Raw genomic sequence first — 21,939 nt, 5'->3', positions numbered from 1 at the left:
CCTTTCCTCCTTCCCTCCTTCCCTCTCCCGCCTTTCAGGTCTCATAGATGCAAATCCCAGGAGGGCAGCTACAGACTTACACCCTTCCTGCTTCAATCCAACAGAAGAGATTCTCTTTCTCCAGAGCTTAAGGAAAGTCCCAGGATCACGGCTCACTGGCCCAGTTACATCTTGTATGAGACCCTTGAGGTCAGGTCTGTAACAAAAACCCCTAAGACCAGGCAGACCTGACAGTGAGGAAGGAGTTACTATTCAAGGAAAATATGGATTAGATTCTCAGAAGAAAGAAAGAATGATGGGCAGGGTACAAAATAAATTTAAGTCATCTATGAATATCCAGTTTCACAGGGATCCCTGAATCCCCTTCTTCATAGTTAAGAACCAGCATAAAAGGGGTTTCAAGAATAGGTGCATTGCTAACATGTTACCTTAAACCTAACACTGTACCACATTGCTCATATCAAATCAAATCAAATCCAGTACCTTACTTGGCTTCTTCAATTTAGAAGCACATTTCCCTCCCCTGACTCTGTAATTAACTCTTCTTGAAGTTTTTCTTCCTAAATTTTATTTATTTATTCGTGAGAGAGAGGCAGGAGAAGCATGCTCCCTGCGGGGAGCCTGATGAGGGACTGGATCCCAGGAACCTGGGATCACAACCTGAGCCCTGAGCGGAAGGCAGATGCTCAACCACGGAGCCACCCAGGTGCCTCTTCTTTAAGTTTTGCTCTGTCTTCTGACTTTGGCTTCCAGAGTATCCATATGTCAGGTTCTATGAACTTTTTTTCAGGCATTCATTCCCCAATTTCTTCCCTCTTTTTTTCGTTTTTTTTAAAAGATTTTATTTATTTATTCATGAGAGACACACATACGCAGAGAGAGAGAGAGAGAAGCAGAGACACAGGCAGAGGGAGAAGCAGGCTCCATGCAGGGAGCACAACGTGGGACTCGATCCCGGGTCTCCAGGATCACGCCCTGGGCCGAAGGCAGCTCTAAACCGCAGAGCCACCTGAGCTGCCCTCTTCCTCTTTTTCTATCTCATTCTATCACTTTCTATCTTATCTGCCACTTTACTTCAAATGACACTCAAGTATTCATGTCCAGACAAAAAATCCTTTAAAACAATTCTATTTCCACATTTCTAAAAACCAAATATATTACCTCAAAGCCAAGGTGCCACACCCTAAATATTCAAAACAAACCTCTTTAACAAAACCAGCCCTTCATCCCTTTCAGTTATCTGAGAAATAATCTGATCACTTCAGGATTCAACTCAGATATGGCATCTTCCATGAAGCCTTTCTTCTCTCCTCCCCAGCCTGAGCTATGTGCTCTCACAGCACCCTGCCCAATGCCCACTGTCGCAGCATTTATGCCACTTCAGGTAACAAACAGTTCACTTCCTGAGTTCTTACACTAGACTATATACTCAATAGCAAGACACAGCCAAGTCTTACTTCTGTATCCAATGTGGCAAGCAGAGGGGCTGGCACATAAGAAGCTCCTAATGAATGTTTCGTGGAAAAAGGGAAAAAACCTAATTCTTATTAAAGATTTGTAAGTTTAAATTATTTACTACTTGCTAAAAAGGACTTTAATTTACCACTTATTATTATTTTTTAAAGATTTTATTTATTTATTTGAGAGAGAGCACAAGAAGGGAAGAAGGATAGAGGGAAGAGCAGTCTCCTTACTAAGCAGGGAGCCCCATGCAATGCAGGGCTCAATCCCAGGACCCCGGAGGTCATGACCTGAGCCAAAGGAAGATGCTTAACCAATTGAGCCACCCAGGCGCTCCTTGAGCTACCATTTGAACAGATATTGGTAAGGTCTAAGCAACAAGACTGCTACCAAAATGTGTAAAATAAAAGTCAGAAACCAGAATTAAAGTGAAAAATCGCCACTTTCCTCTTTCCTTTTTCTTGGTAAGCCCCTGGGTTTAAAAAAAAAAAAAAAAAAAAGGTAGACATGGACCGTTAAGAAGCTTCTCTTTCTCTCCAAGGGACTAATAACAACTCTCCATCAACAGACATCAGATGTCCTTGTCATTGAGGTCTTAAACCTTTCCTTACAGGGATCAAGCACCCCAGATGCTATCCCTTGACACAAGAGATGGCTTTTTGAGACAGAGCTGCCTGGGAATGAGTCAATTCTTCATGATACTCTTCTTTGTGATATTCCTCACTTTAAAATGTCTTTAATCCTTATGACCTTAATTTTGGCCTGAGAATTCATGATTTACCCGTTTCTATGACACTGACCACATGACTTACTGTCTCTATTAAGAGATTAGTGATCTAACTAATCTGAATGTCTTGATTTCCACATCTTTAAAATGGGAATAATAGCAGCCGCCCCAAAGGTTGTTAACAAAAGTCAAGCAGCAGAAAAAGCCTCTGAAGCATAGGTGGGGCTCATAAAGGAGGTAACGATGACAGTGGTAACAGCTACTCCCTGGTATTCATAAGGGACATTCAGGTTTGCTGGCTTCCCTAACATGGCACGTCTGCCAGAGTCACTTGAGAGCAGCTTTCTTTAACCTACTCCAGGGTGGCATTATTCATACTCATCTTGTGGTACATATATTTTAAAAATAATTCATTCCTTCTCATGACTCCTAAAATTTAGTGTAAAATTTTACACATACTATGAACTCTTTCCGCTCTTTGAATTTCCTCTAAGCCAATCAAGTAGTGATAACATTTTCATTAGTATTTGTTTAGACTTTAATAAGCAAAAATCGGTTCTCTTTTTCATTGCTATGCACAAACTCAACTTATAAACCTCAACATTAGTTGTTTTTGGTTTTCTCTTTAGATTATTCACATTGACACCAAGCAGCTGTGTTCTGTACTGTTTTTAGTACCATTACACATAACACTGGAAACTGTTCTCCTCAACCTAGTCCTTCACCAGCAATCACTACAAATAAAAAATTAAACATACCATATTTCTGATATTTTATTTATAAGTATTGGATTGTAGCCCATTTTTTAATATTTATGGAGGGAGGAGTTAGTTTGAAGACAAAAATATTTCTGGTATTTCCTTTCCATACTTCTGAATGATTTTAGTGAGACGCAAAGTGACATTGGTTCGATATCAAGGAGGCATTAGAAATTTGATGAGGAGTTTAGTCTGTGTCACTTCATCTTGCTTATGAACAGATGGAGAGTACTAAAATTAGATTAAAAGTAAATTTCAAAAAAAAAGTAAACTTCAACTTCTACTATTATAAGCAAAACCACAAAAGACATGTACATTTGTTTTCTTAAAAATACCTAGTTCCACACAAATTTTGCCATTTAAGTTTCCATATATAAAAGCTTTGCAAGAAACTGAGGCTTTTCCTTTTGGGGAAAGATCAATCTATAAGAATAAACACAATCAAAACATTAAAAATGTCAAAACTATTTCTTTCACTGGCAATAACAACAGAAAGCAAGTAACAGCTTGAATGGGGAAAAACAAATCTGCTTCACAGTTCAAACTCCAGAAATGTAAAGAAAAAGTGCCCTCATCTGGCCAAACAAAAAACTTAACATCCTAGGCGCAAATACTAACTTCCTCAAGTATAATTTTCAGGGTTTTAATTGGTATAGAAATAAATCTGAAGGTTTAAAAAAATAAGTAGCAAATCCAGCAGTATAAACTTTTTTGCTGTTTTCTACATATATAACTATTTGGTGTTAAAAAACAACTATCTAACCATAAAATATAAAGCAAATTATACAATACACAGTCTCTCCCCAACCAGATATATTAGAAACATAGTAGGAAGAAAATACATTGTTACCAATCCTCTAATTTGAAAGTCATTAATTATAAAAAGGCATAAATATAAAATAACCTTATATCCTAATGACAAAGCTGATTTATGACCATCTTATGCTATTATCTGATAAAAAAAAAATCTTTGTAAAACTTTAAGAGTTCATAGTTTTTCTTCCTGAATACTAATATGCCATTTGAAGTTCAATGTTGGTAAATTACTTATGTTCTCAGCTGACATCTCTGCCAAACAGACCCAGTAGAGCCCTGAAGAGAAATACAATTTTCAGCAGTACTGACACTAATGTTACAACTGAAGTGCTATAGATGAGTAATCCTACCATTAACAGTAATGATGATGAGACAATACTAATATAGAAATCGCTCAAATGTTAGCTAGTTGCCAGGCCCTGTAGGAGGTAGGCAGAATGCCACCCCCACCCCTAAGTCCGTGGCTTAAGCCCCAGAACTTGTGATTAGGTTACCTTACTACCTCATGTGGCAAAAAGGCCCTGCAGATGTGGTTAAAATTGAGGGAGAAAAGATGGAGACTTGTCTGCATTATCTGGGTGGCCCAATGCAATCACAAGGGCCCTTCAAAGTGAAGGGGGAGGCAGGAGAGTCAGAGGGAGGTATGACTATGGAAGAAGGGTTGGTGATGCAACACTGCTGGCTTTGAAGATGGAGAACAGAGATGATGAATCAAGGATATGAGCACCATCTAGAAGCTGCAAAAGCAAGCAAATGGATTCTACCAACACCTTGATTGAGCCCAGTGAGTCCCGGGTCAGGCACCTGACCTACAGAACTGCAAGGTAATGAATCTGTGTTGTTTTAAGCCACAGACTTTGTGGCAACTTAACAACAGCAACAGAAAACTAATATACTGTGCTAAGCCCCATTACTCCTCATACTAGTGAGACAGGTACTATTATTAATCCTACTTTATTTTTTTAAAATTTATTTACTGGAAAGAGGGAGAGGGAATCTGAAGCAGACTCCATGCTGAGTGTGGAGCCCAATATGGTGCTCCATCCCAGCAACCCTGAGATCATGACCTGAGGTGAAACCAAGATTCAGACATCTAATCAACTGCATCACCCAGGCTCCCCATTAATCTTACTTTAGAAAAAAGAAGGTGATCCTTAAAAAAAGAGAGGGATGCCTGCATGGCTCAGTCAGTTAAGTGTCCAACTCTTGATCTTAGCTCAAGTTTTGATCTCAGGGTTGTGAGTTCAGGCCCTGCGTTGAGCTTCACATTGAGCGTGGAATCTACTTAAAGGGGGGAAAAAGGTTTGGGAGAGAGATTAGGTTGATTTGCCTGAGGTTGCACAGCTAAATAAACTTTGACTTGGACATGTCCATCTGCTATCAGTGTCATGTAAGGATGGTGCCCACCTTCTAGATCACTCACTGCCTTCAACCTGTAAACATGACACCACTGAGCTCTGGTGTTCAAAGTGTTCCACTAACTTCTGCTACCCTCACACCCAATGAGATCTTCCAGTTACTGCTATTTGAAACTATTCACGTTACATCTCTCCTTGTTCAACCAACCTTTGGATCATTAGATATTCTATGTATTTTTACTTTCCACATCCACTGGGCCATGCTAAAGTAGAACAGGTCACTTGTATAAAAATACTATTCAAACTCACTCCCTATTACCAGTTCCAGTCATGTAAGGTCTCCTTCTAAAGCTTTCGATAGCTCTTCAGTATACAATCAAGTAAAACCTGAGTTCTTTTAGGAATCTGACTTCAGGAATCTTTGAGGGATCTCAAAGGGATCTAATCTTTCCATCTTCCATTACTGCTTCACACATACTATGAGATACAATCAAATGTAGTCCTCAGGCCCATATTCTGGCAATGTCTCACTTCGACATCCTTTGTTGTGCTATATTTACCTAGAATGTGTTCTTTCAAAAACCATACCTGGCCCTTAAAAAGAGCACACCAGCCACAAAGGCCTACAGAATTTTGCTTATACCACTCAGCCCCATTTGGCTTCAGACACTAAGGACCCAGTTAGGCTAAAGGAGATGGTATACCATTGTCATCTTTAGGTTAGACATCCTGGGTCCAAATCCAAGCTCTACCACTTTCTAGCTTTGTGATCTAGGACAATTATTTCACTTCACTGGTTTAGGTTTCCTTATCTGAAAAGTGGGGAAAATAATAGTAGCTTTCTCATATGGTTTTTTCAAGAATTAAATGGATTACCACACGTAGCTGACATATGGATTCTTGATTTTTACTACAATTCCCTCTAAAGAAGTACCTTCTCCCTTCAATCTCAGTCTACTTTACTGATACACAAATGATGTACTAACTCATGACCCCAAGATCAAGAGTCACCTGCCTTCCCAACTGAGCCAGCCAGGCACTCCACAAATGATATATCTAATCATTACCTTCCCTATTCCCAAAGAATTTGATCTTGTGATCCATCCCACACTGTCAAGCTATGCCTCTACTTTGACCACATGGATTCCAATTCCGAATCCCTCATATTATAATATGGAAATCACCATGATTTAGTACCTCCATTCACCTTTTCCCTCCTGACCAATCCCTCACTCCCAGATCACTTAATACATTTTCTTAATCACAGATTTACTAATCAGCTTAGATACCGTGACTTTAATAACTGCCACAATCATGATGAGCTCTGCAGATGAGTTAGTCCCTGCAGGACTGGCTTCTCCAGCAAACCCCTTTTCCTAATATTGCATCAATGGAAAAGGTCAACATACTGTTATTGTTGTTATTGGTATATGTCTTATTCACCTACACAATTATAGGTTTCTTGAGAGCAAGGATCATGGAATAATCGTCTTTGAATTTACCAGATCTAAACACATTTTTATTTTTGATTAAGCTGACAGATGAAATGAGTCACATGTGACTCACAGTTAAGTGCCAATCAGCAAAAATAGCTTTTTGTTTATCATCCCTTCCCCAACTACTGGTAATAAAATACACACACACACAAATTTGTCCTTGCTTATAATTATAATAAGCTTTAAAATGAATGACACCACTATAGTTTCCTCAGGTTTTCAGTGACCTATCTTGACATTACTTTAATTATCTTAGATTGATATATTAAAACCTGTTTCACACAAAGCTTTTAAAAATTATTTTGAAATATCATAATAACAATCAATATAGTCACATTAATGTTTTCACTATCACCTTTCATCATACTAAGTTAGTGTACCTTAAGTTTTCAGAGTCTATACTTCAATACTACGAAGTTATTGTGCTGCATTCAACAAGGGACTTCAAATATCTTCAAAAAACAACAGAGTACAGGGGTACCTGGGTGGCTCAATCTGTTGAGTGACACACTTTTGATTTCAACTTGGGTCATGATCTCCGGGGTCATGGTATCGAGCCCAGTGTATGGCTCCACAGGCAATGGGGAGTCTGCTTGGGATTCTCTCTTCTTGCTCTCCCTCTTGCCCCTCCCAAGCTTTCTCATGTGTACTCTCCCTCTAAAATAAATGGACAGATCTTAAGAAAAGGGGGAGGGGACAAAGTATTATAGTTCTGCTTCATTTACTCATATGCTTCTCTTTTAACCTTAGCTTAGTGCTAAACTTGACTTGTTTTAAGTCAAATTCAAGTCTAACTCATGCCAATATTAGTCTGCAGCTATCAAATATTCTATTACCTTCTTCTATTTTATTATGTTCAGTTCAGGCCATCTCAAGTAAACAACAAAATTTTTTTAGAGAGGGAAGTGTTCATTTTAATCCAACATTATCCACAAGATTAAAGAAGTAAAACTGGGGCAGCTGGGTGGCTCAGTTGGTCAGGCCTCCAACTTCTGGTTTCAATTCAGATCCTTATCTGCTTCAGATTATCTCTCCCTCTCCTGCCCCTCCTGCTCATGTGCATGCTCTCTCTCTCAAATAAATAAATCTTTAAAAAAGGAACTAATAAAACTCATTTGTTTCTTTTTACAATTACTCCACCATAACTACAAGATTTCTTTCAACTACCTTTCCATGTGAAACATACAAAACTTTAGAACAATAGCTCAGAACTCTGACTGTACACATTATAATCATCTGTGTAAATCTTTAAAACTAGATCCCCAGGCCCTATGATAGAGGGGTCTGATTTGGTTGGTCTCTGGTCAGTCCAAGTTTAAATGTTGTTGCTGATGACTTTATAGGAGCCACAGTGAATAAGAAGCACAGCCTGAGGAATCTTTCCTTTCTTTGAAAGAAAATATTGTATGTCAAAGATCTATATAAGACATATGTAGATATATATTTAAAATATGTGTCATCTCTAATCAGTCATCTAATTGAAATAACTTATGTAACAAACATACTTTAAGTCATCATTGTACCACATGTCTTTGAAAATATAATTGCAATAATCGCTGTCAAATTTTCCCCCCAAATGCTCCGTCTTCACATTGATGACTTTCTAAAATAAACTTCCAGGTATAAATTTTTTGCACATCAAAAGTAATAACACAACATATATTCTAAATACCTTTAATCCTCAGTATCTGGCCAAATCACTCCCTATCCGCTTGTTGCCAATTTAAAATTCACTTTCTGGATTAGTCTACAAAACAAATCCCCCTGTGTTTTATTATTTTTTTGCATGTGGAGCACCCCAGATTTAGTATACCTTAGCCCTGAGAATGACTCCCCCGCTCCACCTTGGGCTGATGGAGGAGATTTCTGCTGGGCCTGCAAAATAGTCTTGAGAATGAAAATGCCCTTGATGACTGTCAAATGAGCTAGTCTTTCAGAGTAAAATTTAAATCCCAATGGTGATTTAAAGTCTATATTCAGCTGTTAAGCCCTTTTGGACTCAAATAGCAGACACACATAATAAATCTCAAAGCTGACAGTTTGAGATTTGCTTACTACCTCTGGCACTTCTAAGCTAGAAAAAAATCACTGGCATAACTGCACTCTGATACAAAGCATAAAACCAGTATAACACCAACTGGGGGGGGGGGGGGGGAGGAGCTCTGAAAGGTCTTTGCTTAAATAAATGCCACACTTTCATATATATTTGTCAAGATCCATTCTACATTTGATTTTTTTTCTACATTTGATTTTTTTTCATCTCTTTCACACACACACACACCACTATTCTGTTACAAGAGGCTGAATTTCATCTCCCCTGAAATTAGCTTGCCTGTTAACTACTTTAACAATCCCATCTCTCTCCCATAATGCCAGGGAAAAACCTATATCCTAAAATTCTATATTTAACTAACACTTTATTTGTTTGCAGTTCCAATTGGTTTTCAGGTTTCCTTCCAGTCGTTAGTATTATGCATGAATTTACAAAATTGTGATCACAGTTGTGTATCCATAATCATTTCTTCTGTTTCAATATAAATATTGCTAAGCAGAGGCTTTTAACACTAATGCATAAGATATTTTTTAAAAAGGAAAAGCATTCAAGAATAGCTATATAAAAAAGTAAATTTCACATTTACAAAAAAATTTTTCCAAAAAACTGGTTTCCCAGTGCCAAGGAATTAAATGTCTTACTTTAAAATGTAACATAATCATCAGAGTCATAAGGGTTTCTGAAGCAGGCAATATGTGTCTGTAATTAAAACTTTTTCCTTTCTATCCCAATCAAAATAAACTGAGTAAGATATGCAAGGCATACATAAACTTCTGGATTTCAACTAGATTAACATATACCACCAATCACTATAAATAATTTTACTTCTCCTTTTTTAAAAAAAAAAAAAAAGCAATTAACAGACATCACCACATTTTAAATCCTACCTCCACAAAGATGAAGAAACTAACACCCAGTAGGGCAGATGCTAGTGGTGCTGCAGTACAAGGCAGGAAAGCAGAGTCCTACCACTTTCTGCCCAGGATGGATCTACATCAACCTGAAAATCCCAGTAACTATCTCCCCCCAGAAAAGTGAACAGCCTCTAAAAGCTAACAATTATTATCATATTACCTTCGTACATCATCACAATGTATTTCATTACATGGATTTTGTAACTTCAATCATGAAAACTAAGAATAAAATTAACAACCTACTTGGAAAATGTGCTCAAGCATTCTACCGCATGTCCCACTTCATGTAAACCACACCGAGGCAATCTGTCTCTCCAGATCTTGATTTGCTTGTTTTTCCATAAGTTGAGAATGCTGGCCTAGCTTTTAATCATCCCCATGTACGCTACTGTCTTCAATTAAGGATGGGATCAGTTTGACGTTTTAGCTATTTCTGCTGCACTGACTTGGAATAATGACTTCTGAACAAAATACAATTTTCAAGTAAAAAAATCAAACCAATCTCTGATAAACTTTTATAAATATCTGTTTGCTGGCAGTGTGTCTGCAATTCTCTTCATGTCACAGGCACACAAAGTAAATGATGGTTCTTGGGCAGGACACTAGTGACTGCCAGAGATGGGTGGGTGGGGGTGCTCAATGGCTCCTGAAACCTGATGGTGGCACACCAGCTGTGGACGGGGTGCCCAGTATGAGATGATAACGACACTATCACAGACTTAACACACCCATCATGAATGACTTGTTCATCTTCAAAGCCAGAACCTGTATTTCTAGAGTTAACTCACAAAGCTATACAATCAGTGACACACACACTCATCACCAACACTGGCTAAATCACCGAAAATTAACAACCACAACAAAATACTACTACCAAAAAGAGAAATCAAGCATTTTTGGGTAGGGGAAACTATTTATTATTAATTATTCTTAGAATCACAAATATGCCTATAAATTATAGACATGCATGAATGTGATAGCACAGGTCTGATATATTCTAAATCACAAACTGGAAATGAGATATGGAGGGAATCACTACTTGGGCATCCCAGAGTTCAAACAGACTCTAGGTTCAACTCCTGGTATGCTTTAAAATCATTACTGTAGATTATATAAATTACTGCCAAAAGATGAGGCAGCAGTTCTTCCTGAGAAACAGCAAAGAGCTATGAGCGTGGGCAGCCTGGGTGGCTCAGCGGTTTAGCGCAGCCTTTGGCCCTGGGCATGATTCTGGAGACCCAGGATCCAGGTCCACGTCGGGCTCCCTGCGTGGAGCCTGCTTCTCCCTCTGCCTGTGTCTCTGCCTCTCTCTGTCTCTTTGTGTCTCTCATGAATAAATAAATAAATAAAATCTTTTTTTTTTTTTTTATTTTAAAGTTGTGAGCATACAGATGGGCTAGAGTGGGAGATGAACACTGGGATTTCAAAACAAAGCTCATCTTTGTAGACATGACAATTGTCTAACTCCTCTCACCCTCAGTTTCCTTTTCTATCAAATAGAGTCAATATCAGCTTTCTTAACGGGTTTCTCTGAGGATTAGAGATAATATAGGAAACCTGGTTTCTACCAAGTATATCTGGTACTCAAAAAGCATTACTGTAGCCACTGGTAGAATTTTGTGTGCATTACTGTATACACACACACACACACACACACACACACACATATTTTTTTAAGATTAATCTTAGAGGAAAGAGAGAAAGCATTAAACAGGAGGGGCAGAGAAAGAAAGAATCTCAGGCGGACTCTGCACCCAGAGCAGAGCCCAATGCGGAGCTTGGTCTCACAATCCTGAGATCATGACCTGAGCTGAAACCAAGAGTCGGAGGCTTAACATACTGAGCTGCATGGGCGCTTCTGTGTTCAATACTTTTAAAGACCACATAATACTCTATCTTGTTATCTCATGGTTTAGTCAACAAGAGTCAATTGCTGGACATTTGTATTATACTTATTTTCTACTATTATGAAAACATTTTATTTCCTTAACATCTAGACCCAGAAATGGAACTACAGAGTCAAAGAATATGATTACCTCTATGACCTGGTAAACATATTTCTTAGATATCTATCTTCCTAAATGAAGACTGAGGTGTATGGCTCAAGTTGGGTAGAATATTTTGCTAGTTGAATTTCAATCACTTTAATTGAATCCTAGAAATAAACAAGATCTTTTTAAAAATATTTATTCATTTGAGAAAGAGTGCACGTGCACATGTGTGCAAGCAGGGGGAAGGGCAGGCAGAAGGACAGAATCTTCAAGCAGACTCTCTGGTGAGCCGAGCCTAGAGCCTGATATGGGGCTTGATCCCAAACCACAAGATCATGACCTGCGCTGAAACCAAGAGTCAGATGCTCAACCAACAGAGTCACCCAGACGCCCCTCAACATGCTTTTTTTTAATAGAGAAATTTAATTATAAAGAAATCAAGAACATGTTTTTCAAAAATATTTCAAAATAAGAAATGACTTCCTCAATCACAGTTGCAAAGCAAAATCATTTTCATAATGTACATAACTTACTGTTTTAAATTTTTTTTTAAAGATTTATTTATTTGAGACAGAGCACAAGTCAGGTGAAGGGACAGAGGTAGGGAGAGAGAAGCAGACTCCTCACTGAGCTGGGAGCCTGAAGCCAGGCTCAATCCCAGCAGCCTGGGATCATGACCCTAAACCAAGGCAGGGGCTCAACTGACGCAGCCATGGAAGGCACCCTGATTTAAAATGTTTAAACAAAAGCAACATATGTGCACAGAATGTGTGTGTGTGTGTGTGCATATATATACATTCTTTTTCACAAAATACAGAAGGATTTAAAGTGAAAAGGAAAGTGCCCTCTGCTCTTAATATATCTCATCAAAACTCAATAAAACCCAAAAGTTAACATTTTCATTTGTATCCTACTAGAATCCTTAAATAGAAAAAGCAAAAATATATATTTTTTATTAGGTATACAAAATGCTCTGATACTTGATTTTTTTTTCCTCTTCATAAATCTTGGATTTGGGCACATTCAGATCTATTGCTACATGTATTCTATTCTTTTCTACTGTTCTAATACACTAGTTCATTATTAAATGATACTTCAGCAATTACCACTTTTACTGTTTTTGTATGTGTATAAAAACAAAATTCAGCAACTATCTTGTACATTATAAAATAGATGAAAACTCAATCTCATATTAATATGATATTTGTAGGACAAAGTTGCAGTTATAGAATTGATTAATCAAAGTGTATGAGCACTTTATATTTCACTATTTTCACCAGTTTACATTCCTACTCGTAGTAAAGAGACTATTTCCCTCTGCCTTCACTAATGCGAAGTATTACCACTTAAAACTGCCAATCTGATAAGTGAATAAGATATCGCATTCTAACTGGCTTTTCTTTTAGAGTGTCTTTCTACATTTTTGTTAATGTGAGAGGATTTTCCTTGCTCCCATCTTTTATCTATTTTCTACTAGCTTGCTAGTACTTCCTTACTGGGAATCAAATGTTTTTTACTTTATTTATTTAAAAAATTTTGAATTTAATTAATAGTTGATCCAGCTTAACTTACATAACTTTAAAAGCAGTTGGGAATTTTGACATTAGCCCCAATATATTCTGTGTCTATGATCCTGGCACATCTTTTCAATTATCCCCCCCACACACACACACACATTCTTTGCTTTTTTTTCTTAATTTTTTTTTTAAGATTTTTAAAATTTATTCATGAGAGACATGAGAGAGAGAGGCAGCGACACAGGCTGAGGGAGAAGCAGGCTCCATGCAGAGAGCCCGATGTGGGACTGGATCCTGGGACTCCAGAATCGCGCCCTGAGCAAAGGCAGATGCTCAACTGCTGAGCCACCCAGGCGTCCCTTTCCTTAAATTTTTTAAAATTTGAGCTTCAGGTGTATGACATAATGATTCAACATTTCTGTACATTACGCTATCCTTACCACAAGTGTAACTACCATCTGTCAACATTTAACACTATTACAATATCATTAATTATAGGGAATCAAATATTTTTAAATGCTACATATTCAACATCATGTAATAAAATTTCTCTCATTGCAAAAATAAATCTGAAAATTGGCTATAGTTTCCTTGTGTTATTTGAATTAAGGATTCATTCACTCCCTCTTGTCCAACAGAGATGACTGCATGTAGATTTGTTTTCATATGCATAAATCTATTGTAAAGATCAATAGATGTGGAAAGGGCAAACAAGGATACAGCATCATGGATGGTCAAGAGGCCAGCATCCATCTAATTTTGGTCTCTGCCACAATAACTTGAATAATCCATAGGTGTCACTTCAGCCTCAAAATATGAACTCCTCAACCAATAAAATGAAAAGTTGGGCAGAATGATTCCTAAGATTGCTTCCAGGTATAAATCCCGTGACTCTTAGGAGGTTTCAACATTTTTCTTAGGACCATGAAACACCTGCAGTAGAACATAGTAACTTAATTATTATAATATAAAAAGTAAATAATCAAAAAGAATATTTTTAAAAAATAAAACTAAATGGTAATATAACAAGATTATCAACACAGTAATATCCAAGTTTCTTAGGACATTTGATTTTTCTTTTTTAAAGATTTCAACACAGTAATATCCAAGTTTCTTAGGACATTTGATTTTTCTTTTTTAAAGATTTCATTATTTATGAGAGAGACAGAGAGAAGGGGGGGGGAGCAGAGACACAGGCAGAGGGAGAAGCAGGCTCTATGCAGGGACCCTGATGTAGGACTCCCGGGATCACGCCCTGATCCGAAGGCTGACGCTCAACCGCTGAGCCACCCAGGCATCCCCAAAACATTTGATTTATCTAAGTCCTCAATATATTAGTAACTTGGGAATATATAATGCATGTACTGAAAGCATTAACCTATCACCTTCACTATGATTTTCTGGTAATCATTTTATGAGTAGCTCAGCAGGAATAAAATATAAACCTACTTAAGAGCCTACTGCTATTAAAAGCTTCTTGTTGCTGGAATAATACCATGCCACTTACTGGCATTTATGCTATTTTAATTTTTCAACTCTTGCTTTAAATGAGATATATTTATAAATCAAATGGGACTTGTATTTGAGTTTACACCGAAGAGTTTCCACCTATGAAATCAACTGAGAGAATTGTGATCAAGACTTCATGTTTACATTGATGAAATTATTAAAAACAAATCCTCTTTCTCCCATTTGAAGAATTATTTCAGGACCATGATGCCTACGCTTATTCATTTTATACTTCTAAAAACCATGTTTAAGAAAAAATTGTCTCAGACACAAATTTTATGTAGGCGAAAAATCATTGCTATAGCAACAGTAGCTTTAGTTTATGAGACTGAAAAGTGAAAAATTCATATTTCCAACACTTGAAACTTAACTGTTTGATTTTTGATGGCTGAGGGGATACGGTGGTAGCTCCTGACCTTTTGTCATTACTATCATCAACTGGATCCCAATGAGACTTGGCCAAACCCCAGGCCTTAAAAGATAAAAACAAAACATATAATGCTTTCTTCAGTGATAAGGTTAATTATTTATAAATCAAACATAACACTCTAGGCCATCCCCCACAGGCTGCTTTGCTCCTTTGCCTCATGTTCCAAGAAGCCAAAGGAGTTAGTGAGATAGTGACAGCCTTGAATGGTTGAGTGATGTGTATATCTCTTGCTCAAACAAAAACAAAAACAAAAAAACAAAACACCAGCACCATGCCATTGCTTTGGAGAAAACAAAGCACTGTTCCCAGCTAGCACTGACATCCCTGCCCTTAACTGTGACTGGCTCCAAGAAGCAATATATCTTTTTTCTGAGGATCATTTCCTTACTATTCTGATGGGCAGAGGTTAAAAGTTAGCAACAAAAGGAAATTAAAACATTTTTTCATAAACAGATGGGAAAATGTGAAGGTATGAGGAAATCAGGAGCAACTGTAAAATATTTTCCCCCATTTTAATGTCTACTGTAAAACATATACTCTTGGCACAAGGGGAATGATCATTACTACTAACTTAACCCAAAGCACATGATTCACCAAATATGGTAGAGTAATACAGTGTTCATGTAATTCTGTAATAATATTTTCCTGGTTCTGCCCTTTACTAGCTGTGTGACTATGGAGAATTTATCTAAGCCTCAGATCTGTTATCTGAAAATATAGATAATGATAGTGCTCACAGTTTTTACAAAGATCAAATGGATTAATATACGTAAAGCATGGAGAACTGTTAGTAGCACCTGGTAAACACTTAATGAAAGGAATACATACCTTCATTGCTCTGTTTTGAGTCATTCTAGTAGGGATGCAGTAGACCTAATTATGGTTTTAATTTGCATTTCCCTAAAGTCTATTGATGTTAAGCATCTTTTCATGTATTTATTTGTAATCTGCCTCTCTTGGTGAAGTGACTTTTCAAACCCTTTGCCTATTGGATGGTTTGTCTTCTTAATGTTAAGTTTCTACAGTTCTTTATGTTATTTGGATACAATTTATTTGTCAGATACATGATTTCCAAATATTTTCTCCCATTCAGTTGCTTGTGTTTTCTTTCCATTAATAGTTTTTCACAAAGGAAAAATTTTTAACTTTGACAAAGTTCAATTTATCAATTTTGTTTCTCTTTGTGGCTTATACTTTTGGTATCATTTCTAAGACATCTCTAACTCAAGATCACAGAGAGCATCTTCTATGTTTTCTTCTAGAAGACTTATAGTTTGAAAATTTAGGTCTATGATCCATTTTTAGAGCTTTTGGAGTTTTCTTCTTAAGTAAGCTCTTTGCCCAATGTGGGGTCTGAACTCACAATCCCAAGATCAAGAGTTGCATGTTCTACTGACTGAGCCAGCCAGGTGCCCCTTTAGTAGATCCTTTTTTTTTTTTTTTTTTTGAGTTTTGTATAAAGTATAAAATAGGTCAAAGTTCTTTTTTTTTGCACAGAAATGTCCAACTGTCCAGAAGTACTTGTTAAAAAGGCTAAGTTCCCTCCATTTCAGTATATTTTCACCTATGCATTAAAAACAAACAATTGACCATGTATGGGTCTATTTCCAGATTCTATTTGTTATACTGTTTTTGTGTTTTTTTTCTGTCTATCCTTTCTCTAATGCCACACTGTCTTTGATTACTGTCGTTTTGTAATGATTCTTGAAATCTGGCAGTATGAGTCTTCCTACTTTGTTCTTTTTAAAAATAGCCTGGCTATATAAATATAAAATTCACATAAATTTTAGGAATAGCTAATCAAGCTTTCTTAAGCAGGGTAAATTTATACTACAAGTAGCTACGGAATTCAGAGTTAAACAGAGTGTCTCTTCATCCCTATATTAGAAGAAACACTAAAATCTTCCCAGAGGTAGATGAAGGAACTGATAATCTCCACATTTCCCAAATTTTTAATCAAAGTCTTATGACTTTAAATGCTCATTTAAATTCTTATTCCCGGGTGGCTCAGGGGTTGAGCTTCTGCCTTTGGCTCAGGGTGTGATCCTGGGATCCAGGTTCGAGTCCCATATCGCGCTCCTTGCGGGAGGCCTGCTTCTCCTGCCTGTGTCTCTGTCTCTGTGTGTGTGTGTGTGTCATAAATAAATAAAAATCCCTTTAAAAAAAAATTCTTATTCCCTAAGTCAATTTCTTCTTAACAATCTCAATCCTTTCAGGAATAATGTGACATCACAGTCCTCAGCTGTCAATGAAACTGTTTTTCTCTACCATGTTCCCCTTTAAGTCAAGCCAGGCTGTTTGGGGTTTCTCCCTGGGGTGGGTTAAAGGGAAAGGCTGGGAAAAATATCTCTGTTCTAGTTACTATTCTCATTTTACATGTCAAACTGCAAAAAAATTTTCACTTAAGATTTTACGAACTTCTTGCAACTGTCTTGTTAGACAAACACCAAAGACATCAGAAATCAGCAAAGAGTAACAGACTCTCACTATAAATGAGGGTTTTACAGCTGTGGTTTTGCAGAGTGTATGGGCTGCGGTACAGTCATCCACCCAAGTAATTCAACTACCTTCCCAGTCAGCTAGGGTGCTCACTTTAAACTCAAGTATGTAAGGAAAACAACCAAGTTCCAAACAATTATGTAGACAGAAAGAACTGATGATAAATTACTTATAAAATTGTTACAGGGAGATTTCAATTGTATTTCATGCATAAAGTTACCCATCTGCTTTCACTGGATTTAAAGGCAATATCCCCCTGCAGTTTGTTTACGGCAGGAAAAGGTTCTCTACAACCATACAACTGAAAAATCAAAACCTAAAACACAAAAGAAAGCCATTAAATTACTCATCAAAATCTTTATGGCCAAGTTTAAATTAACCCCTTATAAATACAAATCATGTCACCTATGACAGGTCAGACAGGTTAGCCATCTTCCCATATTCCACTTCAGAGGTTAAGAACAAACCTTAACAATGATTATTCATGTTTCTGACCTGATTTTCCCACAATTTAATTAAGCTAAAGCCAATGACAAAGAGAAAAATGTCACTAGAATATTCTGATTTGCTACCTCACAAGTCTCTTTCATACAATTAAAAAGTTTTTATTTCACTCATTCCTAGGCTTTCAACTCTTATTATTTAGAAATAAAACACTTACAGAAACTTCAATACCCAAGTATGGGTATGGTACAGGGTTTGTTTTTTAATTTAAGGAGGAAAAAAGAAACATTCCAGATTAGCCAGTCACAAGGAAATTTTTTGGTCATATAGGGAAGATCACACACTTGAATTTTACCAATAAATTAAACGGGGCAAGAGAGGGAGTTTACAACACTGGGATCAGGGTTTCCACTTGATCTTATTTCGTAGTACTTTAATGCAGGGTCAATACATCAGCCACCTTCTAAAATGGTTGGTTCACTGAGGGCTAGAGGTTGCTGGAGAGTTCCACAACAGAAAACACACTATTATAAATGCAGAGTAAATAACGACAAAGTATTACTTCTACATATTCCCTTTACATCCAGTGCTGAACATTCATTTCTGACCTCATACCACTGAGTAGGGAATGAGAAGATTATAAAAGAAAGTTTACAAAAAGAAGCGACTTTATTGGGGGATGTTGAAAATGGGAGATGTTATGCATGAGTAGGGGCAAAGGGTATATGGAAAACCTCTGTATCTTTCTCTTAATTTTGCTGTGAACCTAAAATTAAGAAAATAAAGTCTTAAAAAAAAAAGAGAGAGAGAGAGTGGAGAAAGAGTTATACAACAAAAGAAAAAGAAGTACAAGTTATCAGTAATGGCCCAGAAAGATGCTCAGTCCAAGCTTTGTCTAAGAGACTGTGCCCTAATTAAATCTTGACCTGATTTTTACCCAGGCCCTTTCTCAGGAGCCACTGACGGCTCTGTAGGAATCAGAAGACAAGAGGTAGGAAGACCTTAATTTTATCAACACATATAAGGTCACCAAAAATTCACTAATGAGTTCTTCAATTTATGTCTTTCCTGGATTTATACATTTTGTTTAACATTTTAATGTTTGTGAAATTGGATTCATCTTAGATTCAATGTGTGCATTTTATGTAGTAGTTTGCTTTTACCCTACAAAAGTCTGTAGTTAAACCACTGGCAGATCTTTTAATCAAAGTATCTCAGAAGGCAATGTGAAACTCCAGTCTACCACTGGTAGTCAGAAGCGGCCAATTTTAACACTGTCAACTGGATGGGTAAAGGTCAGACAGAAGATGCTAGAGGCCCTCCCAGGACAGGACAGAGAAGGAAGGCTCCAATTCCCTTCAATGTAGTATCAGCGGAAACTAAGTAGTGAAACAACACTAACTTCATTCATCTGTGGTAGCTTTAGTTTACAATCACCCCCCTTTCCTTTTCTTTTTTACACTAGATAATCTTTAAATAGACCTTTACTTAGGTCCAAAGATAAAACTGAAAACTAGTTTAAGTCAGCCTCCTGGGTCTAAAGTAGCTGTATGACATCAGCAAAGTCGCTACACCAAGCCCATTATTGATAACTCAATTTTCTTTAAGGGTAAAAACAAGAGAAAGAGAATACACGCTTTCCAGGACAACTACCAGAATAAAATAAATGAAGCAATTTGTTTTATCTTTGATAAACTAATTCAAAATAATGATTGCACCTTATTATTCACATATCTACTATGTGCCAGTAACTCAAAGTGTATTACATTAATCCTGTATACTTTACAGAAAAAGAAACAGAAACTCAAAGAAGTTACATGGCTAGAATCAGGTGTGGGATTCAAAGCCAAGTCGGGATGATTCCAAAGTCTAGCTCTTTCCGGCTCCCCAAGTTGTCTCCAGGATGCTTACTTACTATTTTACAATCATTTACCTTTAACTGAGTTTCTGTTTAGAACAAACACATTCTTACAAGAAATCTCAAAATTTGATCTGATCTACTACTAATATACTCTTTCCCTCATTTGAGAAGCTCCTTCTTACTGTTGTTGTTATATGTAATACAGCATGAAAATCAGAATGTGTGTATATACATGGGCTTGCAGGTATGTGTAAGGGGGAAAGGGAACACATGGGGAGATGAGGAATTTTAAGTAAATTTAATATTAAAGTAACATAAAAGACAGTGATATCAAATTTTTATATCTCTCACCCAAAAGAAATTGTTTAACAGTTATTTCTTTGTAAATCAATGAAATGAACTGCCTTCAATTCAGAGTTTTGGGGTTTCCACAAATATACTTGTCATAGATGATTCGTTTCATCTATGGCATAAATAAGGTATAGCTCACTTTGGTTGTACAAACTCTGAAGTTTATTTTGTATGAGAATAGCCATTTACACATATAAAGAGAATTTTTTTTTCTAACAACAGAATCCAAATACATGATTCCAGTGAAAAGTTAAGTCTCAAAAAACATTACATCAGCCAGAATACTGAAGCAAAATGATGGCCAGGAGATGGTTCCTTCTGTTTATCTACAACAGCTTATATGCTGAAACCAACCTGAAGGTTATCTCCATTCAAAACACACAACTTTAATGGACTGACACTATGGTTCAAAGTAATCAAGAACTTCAGTGGTTGGGTGGGGTGGAGACAATTAATAGAAACTTTCAACTAGAAAGAACTAGTATGAAGCAGTGGTCTCCCCACTAGTTAACTGTGCCATACTTTTAGACCAGAAGAGTATACAGTGAAATGTGGAATTATTAATGACCACACATAGAACCCATACTACCACGGATGCCTTACAGAAAAATAATGACTAGGAAAATCTCCAGCTACCCAATGAAAGGGAAGGGCCATCTCAAGAATTGTGTCATTTTCCCCAATAGTATTTAGCTTCCCTGTATAGGGAAGCTGATCTAGGGGTGGAGTTTTTCTGGGGGTTTGTGGCAAAATAGTAAAAGAAATATTAAGAAATCAAGATCTATGGAGTGGAGAAGATCAAAGGTACATGTAGTAGACATTAGTTGGGAAGGCTCACCATCTCACGATTCTCCTGACACTTAGAAGAGCCGCTCAAAACCTGTCTGTGCTATTAAGCTGAAAGAGAAACTGCATTTTCTGAGATAAAAACAGTCCGACTAGCAAATTAATATGATTCAATCTACTACAGATGGCTCTATCTTTCCATCCATCAAGCAAATCAGATTCTCTCTTGGGAATTTGACAATTGTGTGACAATATGGTCACAGCTTTGAGGATCCCAAAAACAAAAAAGATGCAAAAAGCAACTATAAAATGATGTTTGTTAAATCCAGTGGTTCATAACTCCCAAACACTTAGTCTTTGTATTAAAAGTAAGCCTTATTGTTATAATGCACAGTGGAGGACTGCTTATAGAGCACAGACCTTTGTATTATAATTTTTAAAAAGGCCCTTTTAAATAATTACAAAGAGTGTTTGCTTTCAGATGCCATGGATTACACTTTTATGGGCATGACTATAACCATTTTTGTAAAGAGTAAGAGTTGTATAAAATAATAAATACAATACTCAATTTCCTTTCAAAAGCACTCATCAAGCACCTGATGAAAGCACTCAAGGGAGGGCTCAGAAGCTCCCAATGCTCAAGGCCCTCTATTCTTGCTCTGTGCAAAATTTACCTGTGCAGCAATTCCTTCAAGACTGCAAACTCCAAAAGAGTCCTTTCAGTTTGAGTTAGCTTCTGTTTTTGCAACCAAAGGAACCTTAACAAACATGGTGAGCCTGGGAGGTTAAATGGGTCGTTCCACTAGGCTCTTGAGTTATCCGTCCAACACCTAACTTTTTTCTTTCTGTTGTTCACAAAGTCTGAGCATGACTGCTAACTAAGCAAAATACATCAAGTAAGGAAGAAAGGTTTTTTTTTCAGAAGACTTAAAATTGTTGCACACACACAGACTTGTTCAAGGCCACAT

General features: G+C 37.0%; 1 protein-coding gene across 20 annotated transcripts in view; it reads right to left on the bottom strand.

Moving 5' to 3' along the window:
- Positions 1-21,939, bottom strand: part of PLEKHA5 (pleckstrin homology domain containing A5) — a 243,905-nt gene that overhangs the window by 176,953 nt on the left and 45,013 nt on the right. The window contains exons 4-5 of one of the 20 annotated variants that reach the window (XM_041735447.1): positions 14,972-15,072; positions 13,400-14,024 (exon numbers count right to left, since the gene is read on the bottom strand). The exons of 18 other annotated variants lie outside the window; for them this stretch is intronic. In XM_041735447.1, coding sequence (XP_041591381.1) covers positions 14,008-14,024; positions 14,972-15,072 — 118 coding nt within the window. In that variant the 3' untranslated portion in view covers positions 13,400-14,007. Of the gene's footprint in view, positions 1-13,399; positions 14,025-14,971; positions 15,073-21,939 lie in introns of those variants that run through there. One more of the 20 variants, XM_041735451.1, reaches the window with a different exon arrangement.

This window comes from Vulpes lagopus, chromosome 21, assembly GCF_018345385.1.
Source record: "Vulpes lagopus strain Blue_001 chromosome 21, ASM1834538v1, whole genome shotgun sequence".
Taxonomy (NCBI): domain Eukaryota; kingdom Metazoa; phylum Chordata; class Mammalia; order Carnivora; family Canidae; genus Vulpes; species Vulpes lagopus.
Note: the sequence above shows the minus strand (reverse complement) of the source record. Positions and strands in the feature narration are given on the sequence as shown.